Source organism: Solanum verrucosum, unplaced genomic scaffold, assembly GCF_900185275.1.
Source record: "Solanum verrucosum unplaced genomic scaffold, falcon-dt-bn FXZP01000434.1, whole genome shotgun sequence".
Taxonomy (NCBI): Eukaryota; Viridiplantae; Streptophyta; class Magnoliopsida; order Solanales; family Solanaceae; genus Solanum; species Solanum verrucosum.
Genome location: NW_026019848.1, coordinates 356,543 through 368,953, shown reverse-complemented (window position 1 = coordinate 368,953; position 12,411 = coordinate 356,543). Strand labels below are relative to the sequence as shown.

The following is a 12,411-nucleotide window of genomic DNA, read 5'->3' as shown; positions in this document are numbered from 1 at the left end:
TTATCTAATGGAATATTTTAGATAAATACCTCACACTAGCTATAAAATTTCATTTTTATGTCGCAGCAAAAAAGTTGTTTATTCCATTAACTAATCATTTATCAACATGCAAAATTTGAGCTTGTAGCATCAGATTGTTTTTTTTAACTTCAATTACACATGTCAATTTTTTTATTCGATATTTTTTGGCATAATACATAAATGTGCCTTTTAACTTAACCTTATTTCACATTTATGCTTTCCAACTTTGGGTCTGCACAAGTAGACACTTGAACTTGTATAAAGGTAAAGAAGTAAATACACGAATCCTACTGTAATGTCCCATTTCTAGTGAATTTGCTTTTAATTGTGAATTGACCATTTTGCCCTTCCCCTTAGAGTTTCTATGCTTAGTTTAATTTGTGTTTTGGAAATGGTTGGTGTGGTCCCCGATGCGATTGAGTGTATTTTTGGTGATTTGATCCCTCTTGAGTTGAGAATTCATGATAGTGTTGACTTTGGTCAACATTTTGTCCGAGCGTCGAATGGGGATTCTGTCAGTTCCATCACGTTCGGAACGTCGAGTTTGCACTAGTAAGGTGGTTGGTAAGGTTTCCGAGGCCTTAGGTTAATATTTGGATGTTTGGGGTAAGAAGTTGAGTTTTTAGCCTTAAGAGTGGTCCGGGATGGTAATTCCGCTAGTTGATTTTTTTTGGAAATCCAACGATTCCATTGAGTCCGGATTGTCAAACTTAGTGGGGCAGCATGTCCAGTTTATTCTTATCAAAATTTTCGAACGAAGCCCGAGGGTCCATTTGATGATTTGAAAGTTGGCTGTTTTTCTAGTATTTGTTGACCTCGCGATCGCGAAGGCTGGTTCACTTTCACGAGGGTTGCGTTTGCGAAGGCTGGTTCACTTTCGCGAAAGGTCAAGTGGGCAAACCTTCGCGAAAGTGAAGGCCTGTTGGCGTTCGGGAAACGTGATTTTTATAAAAATATTTAAGAGTTGAGTTGAGTCTCAGGTTCAATTTCCAGCACAGAGAAAAACTTGGTGACTTCTTCTCATCTACTTTAACCTTGGTGGACAAAGTTACCTTATACTTATTGCTGGTGGGAGGTGACATGTATCTCGTGAAACTAGTTGAGGTGTGCCCAAGTTGGCTCGACCACTACAATTATCAAAACATAAATAAATTTAAAAGTTTATACAATTTTCTTTATATTGTATTTTCGAGGCAAGAAAAATTCATCTTTTTTAACCAAGAAAAGTTAAACTAAATTGCTCTTGAGGCTTTGGTTTAGTGGTAAAAGCATAACACATGATATGTCACTTAATTAGGTGCTTGTCACGAGTTTAATTGTAGTTGTGGAGCGATTAAATGTAGACAAGTAAATGTATTATTCACCAAGTTTCAAACTGTATATCAGCTAAAAAAGATTTCTCAATTATAAAAAAAAAAAGGTCGTTCAAAATTAAAATATGCCTCTTCATTCATTCAAACAAACAAGTTTTCTAAATATTTTATAGTAATACTGAACTGACTCATACATCTTCTAATTAAAATAAAAATGTTTTACTCTTGAAGCTCATGGTACCACCTTTCATAGCACGGTATTATCTTTTTGTTACGTAGGTACACTTTTTTTTTCAAATAAACTTTTAGTTGAGAGCACAATTTCTCTTTTAATAATAACAACAATAATAACCTTTCTTATAGTTTTGCGCAAAAAATAATCGATGGATATTAAGTTGATTTTATTTAAAGTCCATTGTTTTTTTATTAGAATTTTTTTTATCAAAAGATCTACACAGTTCATCCCTGTGTTTTTACACATTTTTTAGTAGTGTATGTATTTAGAAAAATAAAACTTATTTAACTTCCGTTTAATTATAGATTTTGATTTCTTTTTAATTTAAAAAAGAATGAAAATGTCATTTGTACATGAAATTTGATAAGTTTTTGAAAAATAATAATTCAAGTTTCAAAATATGTTTGAATAACTTTTGGGGTGAGAATTTTCTTCTACTAATGAAACATCAATTTTTTTCAAAATAAAATACATGTTCCAACATATTTCAATTTCCAAAAACTATTTTCAATACAACTTTAAATACACTTTTTTTTCTAAATTCTTATAAATTTATAGTCAAACGTTAGCTTAGTTACCTTTTCATTCTTGTCTTTTTGGAGACTAAAATATGATGACAAAGCATTGCATGCTTATCTAAGGGAATATTTTAGATAAATAAAATCAGAAGTCAATTTTATATACTTCAATTGAATGGGATTCATATGTATATGATTCAACATAAAATAAATTGTTTGAATAAATAAATAAAGTATTATATAAACAAGTCATTCCTCTCAAATTTTGGTACATGAAATTTGTTAAATAATACTAGCTCACTTGCTTATAGTATTTTTAGTAGTGCACTTATATATGAATTAACTTAATTTTGTTTTCAAATATACTTTTGTCTAATAAATGATCTGAACAAATTATTAATTTTTTGTTGAATACTTTTTGAATTTTTCCTATGAGTAAATTAGGTAATTTAGTTAAATAACCCTCTTAATTTAATGTATGTTATTAAAAGATTTTCTTAATTCAAGATCTAAAATATCACATTATGTATGGGAGGGCGTAGTGATAAATTAAGTAGATCTCAATCTGTCTTCTAAAATTAGATTATTTTTTTTTAATCGAAGGGAATATTTTTAGTGTTTGGTGGAAGGAGAATGTTTTCCACGAAAAATGATTTCGTAGAAAATATTTTTCTGGAAAGTAAGTGTATTTCATACTTATTTTCTAGCTATTGTCTGGTAAGTAAGTTAGAAAATATTGTCCTAAGAGCATTCATATATGTTATCTATTGAAATACTATGGAGGCGGACTGGGATAGAAAGTAGAGGTTCAGGGGTGGTCAGTTATCGAACTCGTTTTCCCTTAGCTACTTCCATTAGGAAGTCATTTTCCTCATCTTAAGGAACTTGTTTTCCTAGAGAAAAAATGTTTCCCAAACATATCAACCAGCCAAATATAGGAAAATTGGAAAACATTTTTTTGGTAAATGTTTTTCAATTTTCTCAAGTTTGATTGGTTAAATATTTTGAAAAATATATTTTCTAGGAAAACAAACTCCTTAAATATGAGGAAAATAAGTTCTCTAACGAAAGAAGGAAAAACAAGTTTTATAAGTGATATTTCAAGATCATTGTCTCCTCCCAACCACCCAATATTCTCAATCCCTACCCTTTACCATCCACCCCATCCCACCCCCGAAGCCCAACTCCCTACCCCATTTCCCTCACATAATGTATTGCTAGATTACATACAAGTACTTTTAGGATAATATTTTTTTACTTGCTTAACAAACCCTAAAAAAAAGATTAAGATCTATTTTGGAAAACTAAAGGGGATACAATGTTGGTATATCATTTATACATACTGTATCATTAAAAGAAGAAAAGAATAAAACATTATCATTAAAGCATTTAGGCCACTATTGACCCGAAGATCTATCAGAAACAACCTCCTATAAAGGTAGGAAAAAAATTTGTATACATTTTATCTTCTCCAATCCCCCCATTTGTAGAATTATACTGATATGTTGTTGGACCCTATTGTCCGGGATATCTAGTCAAGAGATAAACTTGTATACATGGAGAATTACTCCAAACATTTGAATGTGTCTTCAAGATCTCCATAGCTTTTTTCTTCAAATACTCACCACAACTAGCTTGAATCACCATACAAAGTTTTGACACAACTCCAACTCTCAACATTTCCATCAACACTTCTTTTGTGGCTGAACACCTTGAAATTGATCCAAAAATTTGAATTGCACAATCATCTGTGGATGAAGAAACCCTAAGTGTCCTTTTAGCAACAACACTAAGTCCACCAGCATGTTTCAAAAATTCAGCCCTACCATCAGCCAAAGTACACAAATGCGCTAGAACACAAAGTACCAACTCTGAAACCCTCTTTTCAGTGTTGCCTAATTCGAGCTCTATGAGCTCGAATATAGCTCCTGATTCGATGATCTTATGCTTGTTTCTTCCCCATGGACAAGCATTTATTAGAACTTGTAACGCGCCTTTTGTTGCTTGTTGAGAGATGTGATGTTCACTTTCTTTTCGTAAAGTATTCACCAATTCTTGAAAGAACTCAGGGTTTAGCCCTGATAGAAGATTTGAACTCGAGACTTCTGTTACATTTTTCAAGACCATCATTGCTTGAGTCTTGATAACAACTTGATTTTTGGTCATGTCACTCCTCAAGATCCATGAAATAGCTTCAATTAGATCGCGATTTTCCTTGACAAGTTGAATATTTTGAATTGTTGAGCTCCAAACAAGGTGGAAAATTCTTAAAGCCTCTTCAAGACCATTGATTAGTTTTCTTTCTTTAAAACTTTTTACTATAAAAGTAACCATAGCCTTAATTGCACCAACTTCCTCCAAACACTTCTTGTTCTTCTCATTATTCTCAATCACCAAAACATCAATTTTCCTCAATGCTTCAACACAAAGCTTATCATTATTCACCTGCAGTATAAGTTATATACATTGTCAGTATAAAGAATGTCTACACAACCATTTTAATTATATTTCACATGTTATACTAGATTGTTTAATCTATATTTAGGCTATCACATCATATATACTTGTTATATATACATACAATGAATTTAACTTTATATACATCGATAAATGTAAAGAATTTAACCCATTATAGCATGTTACATGAACCGTTATTACTTACCTAGCTATAACTATCTTTTAGATGACTTGATTGGAAAAAAATCTTGTAATGATAAATAAACACATATCAGTGCATAAAATTTAAACTCATTTACCTGACGAACAAGTCGAAGAATGTGAGATTTGTTCAAAGGATATTTAGGGGTTGGTATTCTATCAATCCCCTTACTTGCATTAGCAATACACCAAGCTTGAATAATTCGTCTTAGCATATGATTTGGTGTCAACAACTCTATGTCTCTAGGCAAAATTTGCTTTGTCACCGGACATGTGGTTGTCATGGCCTCTTCCTCAGCCGTTAACAACCACATCTCGATGCTTTCTCGATCATATGTTATTCCGGTCACCGTTGTCACCGGATCTTTCATGATCATAAGTGATATAGGACATAAAAAATATTGAGGTATCTCTACTTCATCCATACTTTTTTTTTTTGCAGACCAAAAACAAGAACCTAAGTAAATATGAAGAAGAATATGAGTATTTATATTAATGAAAGTGGTAAAAAATAGCGGCTAATAAATGTGTGAAGTTTGAATGGAGAATACAAAAGAGGAAGAATAATAAAGACTCATTATAAAGTCAAAGCAAATCATATTATTATTTTATTATGATTAGAAATATTCCTTATTTGGTTGGATAATTGGTCAAAGTTTGAATGAGGTGGGTCCACTTATGAGTAAGCAAATGAGAAATATAAAATCTTTTTTTTTTTGGTATGTTGACTTTTTAATATTTGCCTTATGGAAGGTAGATCATATATATAATGATATGAAAGGTTAAATAATTATTATATTGATTTAGATTCTATGTATTATGTGTTTATACTGTCAATAAATAATGAATATTTTTGGTAAAATAATGATGATGAATTAAATGAATTAGTAAAATATTTGGTCAAATCAAAAGCGTTTATAAATGGAAAAATTATAATCTTAATCAAACACTCTGTATTTGTTGTAACTTTTTTTATTTTTTATTTTATTAATTCTAATATTTATTATAAACATTACTTATAATTGATTAACTTTTAAATATGATATATTATATTAACATGTTCTTTAATTTTGCTTCAATTGACGTTTATATCCTTTAAATTTTATTTTAGTTTCTTAAAGTCACATTCAAGATGGAGGTTAAACATGACCCCTACATCGTATATATATTAATAAACCAATAATAAAACACATGTACACGAGATATTAAATGCTTCCCTTTTCGAAAGTTTCAAGATTATACATGCCCAATATTTTATAAAAATACAATTAACTTCTAATTAAGTCATAATTTTCTCAAAATGTAAATGCATAAAGTATACTTAAGGATTATAAATGAAGTTGTCCCTCCTTTCAATTCCAGAAAGTAAAAACAGAGGAATAAATAATAACCAAATCACATTTATATTAGTAGACACTTAAATTTGTATAGATTTTTTTTTTTTAAAAAAAAACTAAAGATAGTCAATGAATAATCCATTAATTAATAGAAGGATAATTTTGGAGAAAAACTAATTAATACATCTTTGAATTTTGAAAAATTCATTCATTTTAAACAATAGAAAAGATTCAGAAATTCATTTATATTAAAATTGAGAGAGTACATAACATAGACGTTATAAAATTTGAAAAGTTCAAACAAGTGAGTTTTGGTTGATGTTAATGTTATGATTGTTCAAATATAAATAAGATTAACTTATATTTGTTCTTAAATATATTGCATATTTATTGATTAAAAAATAAGGAAGTGTATTTCTTTTCTATTACAATTAATTGTCTAATATATATACTTCTATCTTCTTACTATCTTATTATTCGTTATGTTATCATAAATAGCATTTTTACTTTCTTTGAATCGATGGTCTATTGACCGAAACAATCTCTTTTTCTGACAAGATAGAAATAAGGTTTATGTACATTCTATTCTATACTATCCTGTTTAAATTTCACTTATAAAATTATACTTGATATATTATTATTGTGACAAAAAAAGAAGAAGCATGATAATCAATAGGAACCTACAATAAATTTGTGTTTTTTTCTTCTCCCTTCTGGATGTTTGAAGTGTTTTATTCAAATGGTTAATTATAACTTGTGATACACGAAAAGATACCCACTGTGTTTATGTATGCAATGGGCCTTTTTTCCATTAAAACATAAAAGTTTTTGTCAAAATGGGAAAAAGAAAAAAGAGAGGTTTTACTTTATGATTTTAATTCATTTTGGCCACATTATATTAATTACTTTCTTTGTAAGTCTAGTTTGATGAATTATGAAACATTGGCTGGCTGTTCAATTACACACTTTATCGTGATAAACATTAAACCAAAAAAAGAGGGGTACCTCATTTTCATATGTATGATCAATTGATAATGTATTCGGTAAGAAAGAAAAATATTTTTAAGCCTTTTTTTTCCTTTTAAAAAGGATTGTAAGATAACTAATTTAGAATCGAAGAAATATTACTTTTTGTGTAGCTTTTAAATATGCACTATATGTTATTTATAGATATTTAAAGAATCTATACTTGAAATTTATAATAAAATAATTTTAGTTCTTGTACTCCGAATTTCTTCATATAAATTAAAATAGAGGGAGTAGTTTTTATACACAAACAAGATTTTCTAGTGGATGTTTTCTTGATTTGCCATCTTTTCATGATTCTCTTAAAATCCTCTATAAATCTATTTCCAATAAACAATATCCAACACAATTTTGTAAGTGGAGTTTGGTGAGAGTAGTGTGTATACAAATTTTACTCTTATATTTATGAGTTATAGAGATGGTTTTTAATAGATCCTCGACTCAAAAGACATATTTCATAAATAGATTTGCAAGAATAATATGATAATAAAATAAAAAGATAAAACACAAATGAGATAACAAGTAATAATGCACACCAAAGAATAAGATACTACACACACCTGCTAAGTATCACATACCTCTCGCACATAAAATGTAATAATACTCGACTAATTACTAGTCTTATATCCTAATTTTTTATCTTTTCAATTTTTCTATTTAGAGTCGTGTCTTCGATAAGACATGGATAAAATAGAAAATAAACTAATGGTGTGAGTAAAGTAAATTTTCTCATATTGGTATATATATATATCCTATAGAAAAAAAACTACATAAAAGACTAGCTAGATTAGCATTTTATCAAAATTCAATCCTAAAAAATTACACTATTGAAAAGTCTAGCATGTGTTTACACAATAGATTAATTTTTTATCAAAAAAAATTCTATCCTGAAAAACTTACACTATTGATAAGTCTTGACACGTTTTTGCACAAAACTTCAGTAAATTAAGTTAGACTTTAATTTTGAATATATACATTTGAAAATTATGACGTCAATAATTATAGTCTTTAAGTCAAGCAATAAATGTATAGCAACTATGTTTTTTTTTTGACTTAGACACATTCTAGATCATTTGAACGTCATGAGAGAGGCACATCCATAGACTAAGGACTAATTGATATTCCTTCCGTTCACTTTTACCTGTCATTATTTGACTAGATATATTCATTAAGAAAATAGTTATTAATATAAATATTTTATTAAACTATCCTTACTAAATAATGTTTAGTATTAGATCTTGAGAAATAATTTGAAAAATAAGTATTTAATGCTGAGGGTAAAACAAGGAAATAATAATTGTCTTTTTTTGATATATCAAAGGTGACAAATAAAAATAAAAACTATTTAAAGAAAAAGTGATAAATAAAAGTGAATAGTAAGAGTACTTTATAATAAAATTATTTTAAGTTACTGTCACTTTACCCAAAAGAAGTAGATCTAAAATCTTAGTTTGAATAATCTGGAAGGGATTTTTTCCACAGCTAACAAACATAGCTATGGCTCTATAAGTAGGATATGAGGATCATAAAATGTATGCAAATTTTATCTCATATATCTATTAATTTAAAATAATTTCAATCAAGAAGAGTTTTGAAAAAAAAAATACGAGTAAAATGAAAAAAACTACGATGAAAATTATATCAAGACAGAAAGATATTAACATAAAAATAATATCTACTAGAAAGTGAGAAATTACTCAACTATCTACTACGTGTCTATGATACTAATTCGATCTCCATGTTCGCATATTTAAATAGAGTAATGTCCTTGGTAAGCTAAAGATGTAACATATCTTGTCTAATCACCTTTTCCAAATTTTTCCTTGATCTATCTCTACTTTTCCTTATGCCTATCACTGTCAATCTCTCGTACGTCCTAGCTCACTAGAGAATCTATGCTCCTCCTTTTTTCATATCCGAATTATTTCAATCTCACTTTTTGCATCTTGTCCACCAAGGAAAAGACTAATCCCATCTTGTCCCATATATCTCTGTTCCTTATAATGTTATCTCTCCTAGTCTACCCACACATACATCAATCTAAGCATTCTCATTTTCACTACCTTCATTTTCTGAATATGTGAGAGTTCTTAATTAACCAACACTTAATTCCATATGTGGCATCCTCGGTCCAATAATCACCTTGTAGAACTTACTTTTAAGTCTTGGTGACATGTTCTTATCACATATCCAAGACACATGTTGAGAGCCTCTATTTCATTCACCTAATTTCAATACGATGTGTGCCATTCACGCCGATTTCCCCATATAATAAAAAATACTTGAAGTTTCTGTCTTGAGGATTACTTGTATATAAATCTTTACCTCCCGATTTACTTCTTATGACACCACTAAACTTGTACTCTATGTACTTTGTTTTGATGCTGCCCAACCTGAAAGCGTTTAGACTTTAAGGTCCTTCTCCGAACCTTCAGTTTATCCTTAACTCTGTCACATGTGTCTTGTCGATCAATATTATGGCACTCGTGAATAGCATACACCATGCTAGTTTTGAATATATCACATCAACTCATCCATCATTAGGGAAAATAGAAACTAGATAAGAATTGATTCAACTAGATGCTATCCCCATTACAATTAGAAAGAATTTTGAGTCTCCTTCCATTGTATTTACTATATGGTGTCTTGGAAACATATCCTTTATCGTTTTAATGTATGCCACAAGTACACCCCTAAACTCAATCGACCTCCATTGAACTTCTTTTGGGACCTTGTTGTACGTGTGTTTTTCTAGTTTAATGAAACATATGTAAGATTTCTTTTTCTATCTCTGTATTGCTCCAAGAATCTCCTTGTGAGATGATTGGCTTCTTTATTTAGTTAACCGCCCAATAGGGGTGTACATGATCGGGTTGGTTCGGGTTTTTTCAAATATCAAACCAAATTATTTGTGTCTGATTTTTAAATTTATAAACCAAACCAAACCAATAAAACTCAGGTTTTTCAACCTTGGGTTTTTTCGGGTTTTTTGGTTTTTTGGTTTTTTGGGTTGTTTCGGGTTTTTCCGGTAAAGTATTCATACAAACATATAATTTACTAGTACTTCAAATATTTCTTTAGTCCTACCAAAATATAACTATCTAAGATGTTTTTTAAAAATATATAACACAATATGATATGATTAATGACACTAAAATATCCAACAAAAACAATAATAATGAAATCGCGTAAAACAAATATTGCAAATTAACAAGTCATAATGAAAATGATCATAATTTAAAAGTACTAAATCATGCTAAAATTAAGTTTAATTAGTATTAGTTACATGACTAAATATTAAAGGAAATTAAAATTAGATTATGTATTTTAATTGTCTAACCAATGTAAAACTAAAGAACAAATATTCAATATTATTGTCATTCTTAATGTTGAATTGATTTTCTTTTTGCATTAGTATTAATTTGATTTTGATTTAAGCTTTATTATAATTACCAACATCTGTGGACTATAATCTTTATTGGCCCATTCATAATTCTAAGTTTCAAACTTGAAATAATATATTTAAAGATAAAAACTATGAAAAAGTATAAGAAATATTTAAAAATTATATCAAAGTAAAATTTTTATGTATAAAATAAAATTTTATATATATAATGTCGGGTTGATTTGGTCTCGGGTTGGTTTTTTTAGTTAAAACCAAACCAACCCAAATATAGTTGGGTTTTTTTTTTTTCAAAACCAAACCAAGTCAATCCAAACCACTAGTCGGGTTTTTTTTCCGGGTTGACTCAATTTGCGATTTGATTCGATTTTCGGTTCGATTTTATACACCCCTACCGCCCAACATGAATTTGAATTGATTCGCACGTGGAACTAGATACACTCCTCCTAATTATCCTCATTTTTACCCTCTTTTATCAAATTCTTATGATGGGCCTTAATAAATCGATGTCCCTATAGTTATTTTAATTTAAAATATCACCCAATTTATTTTTCTACAACGAAATCATAGTACTTCATCTTTGTTTTTTTGACATTTAAAAGAAATGAGCTAAATATTTGGATTTTTCTTATATTATTATTATTTAAACTTCATATTTATAATCTCTTTTTTATAATTTCAATATAAATTATTCACAAACTAAACCAACTTATATATATATATATATTTGCACATGCCAAAAAAATTAAACTATTTTTTAAATAACTATACGAGTTCCACGATCAAGAAATGTCTTAGTAGACCACATAGAACGGCATTGTGTTGTCATCTATTAAGAATTATTACAATTAATAGATAGGCTCCACCTTTTTTTGACATATTAGAAAGGAAGAATTAATGGTTGGCATGAGAAAGTTTTATTTATTTATTTATTTGGCGTTTGTATTTGTATTAGAGTTCGACTAAATTTGAATTTTCATCAAAAAATTCACTATTAGAGGTAAAACACTTCCTAACAAAAAGAAAATATTTATTCAAATACATTTAATTGGTTTTTTTTCTTCTTTTTTTACTCCATTCCTTTTCATTTTTTCCTTCTCTTTTTTATTTTGATCGAGACAAATGAGAAAGTGTCAACTTTGTGAAACATATGTGCAAACAACTAACATTTTAAGAAATAAAATATTATGAAAAAGGACTTAGACAAAGAAAAGAAAGCAGGCAATATCTTAGACTTACATTTCTTAGATCTTTACCAGAAGTTTTTACGTAATTGTACTATGTGATAATATTTTTTCAACAAAATAAGTATATGTATATGTAATATATATATCGATATTGTATAAACATATATGATGTATAATTATGTATCAAATATGTATATACATTTATATACATTGTTTATACAATATTTACATATACATTAATTTTTAAACGTTAGATATTTATAAAATTAACAAAAATTAAAATGTATGTAGTAAATTACAATTAGATTATATGCATCTTTTGTATAAACGGAAAAGCTATGATATGTAGTTCATTATGGAGTAGTTCAAAGCACATAGCATCCCATGTTAATATAATTCAAGGAAGAGCTACATTTCAACGGTTGTGATGTAGATAATTTATTTTAATATAAGTATTAGCGATTGCATCTACGATTCAAGTTTGTGAGCTATAGATCACACAAAAACATTTTTACCATATTCCAATGTCCCGTTTAAATTTAGAAATATATATGCAAACGGAATTGCAGGGTTTCATAGTTTGGGTTTTCCTCTTTTATTTTGTATTGGGCCAAGCCCACTTATATTTATGAAAAAATTATCCAATTACACAAATACGCTTTACAGTTTGAAATGATTACATTTTATCTCACTAATTAATAATTTCATACCAG

At 28.6% G+C, this 12,411-nt stretch overlaps 2 protein-coding genes across 2 annotated transcripts in view; both read right to left on the bottom strand.

The window, feature by feature from the left end:
- The window catches only part of LOC125817435 (serine/threonine-protein kinase Nek5-like), a 200,868-nt gene that overhangs the window by 77,040 nt on the left and 111,417 nt on the right, over nucleotides 1–12,411 (bottom strand). The window lies entirely within an intron of this gene.
- On the bottom strand, nucleotides 3,603–5,175 carry LOC125817549 (E3 ubiquitin-protein ligase PUB23-like). The gene is made up of 2 exons (XM_049497099.1): nucleotides 4,844–5,175; nucleotides 3,603–4,532 (listed from the first exon to the last, which is right to left on the bottom strand). Exons 1-2 carry the CDS (start codon nucleotides 5,168–5,170, stop codon nucleotides 3,603–3,605), a joined length of 1,257 nt encoding a protein of 418 aa, XP_049353056.1. The 5' UTR covers nucleotides 5,171–5,175.

Bases quoted from the DNA above. Each gene is read 5' to 3' on its own strand.
- LOC125817549 (XM_049497099.1), bottom strand. From the start codon at position 5,170: ATGGATGAAGTAGAGATACCTCAATATTTTTTATGTCCTATATCACTT. The intron at 4,533-4,843 runs GTAAATGAGTTT...CTTATACTGCAG, and splicing joins TTCTTCGACTTGTTCGTCAG to GTGAATAATGATAAGCTTTG.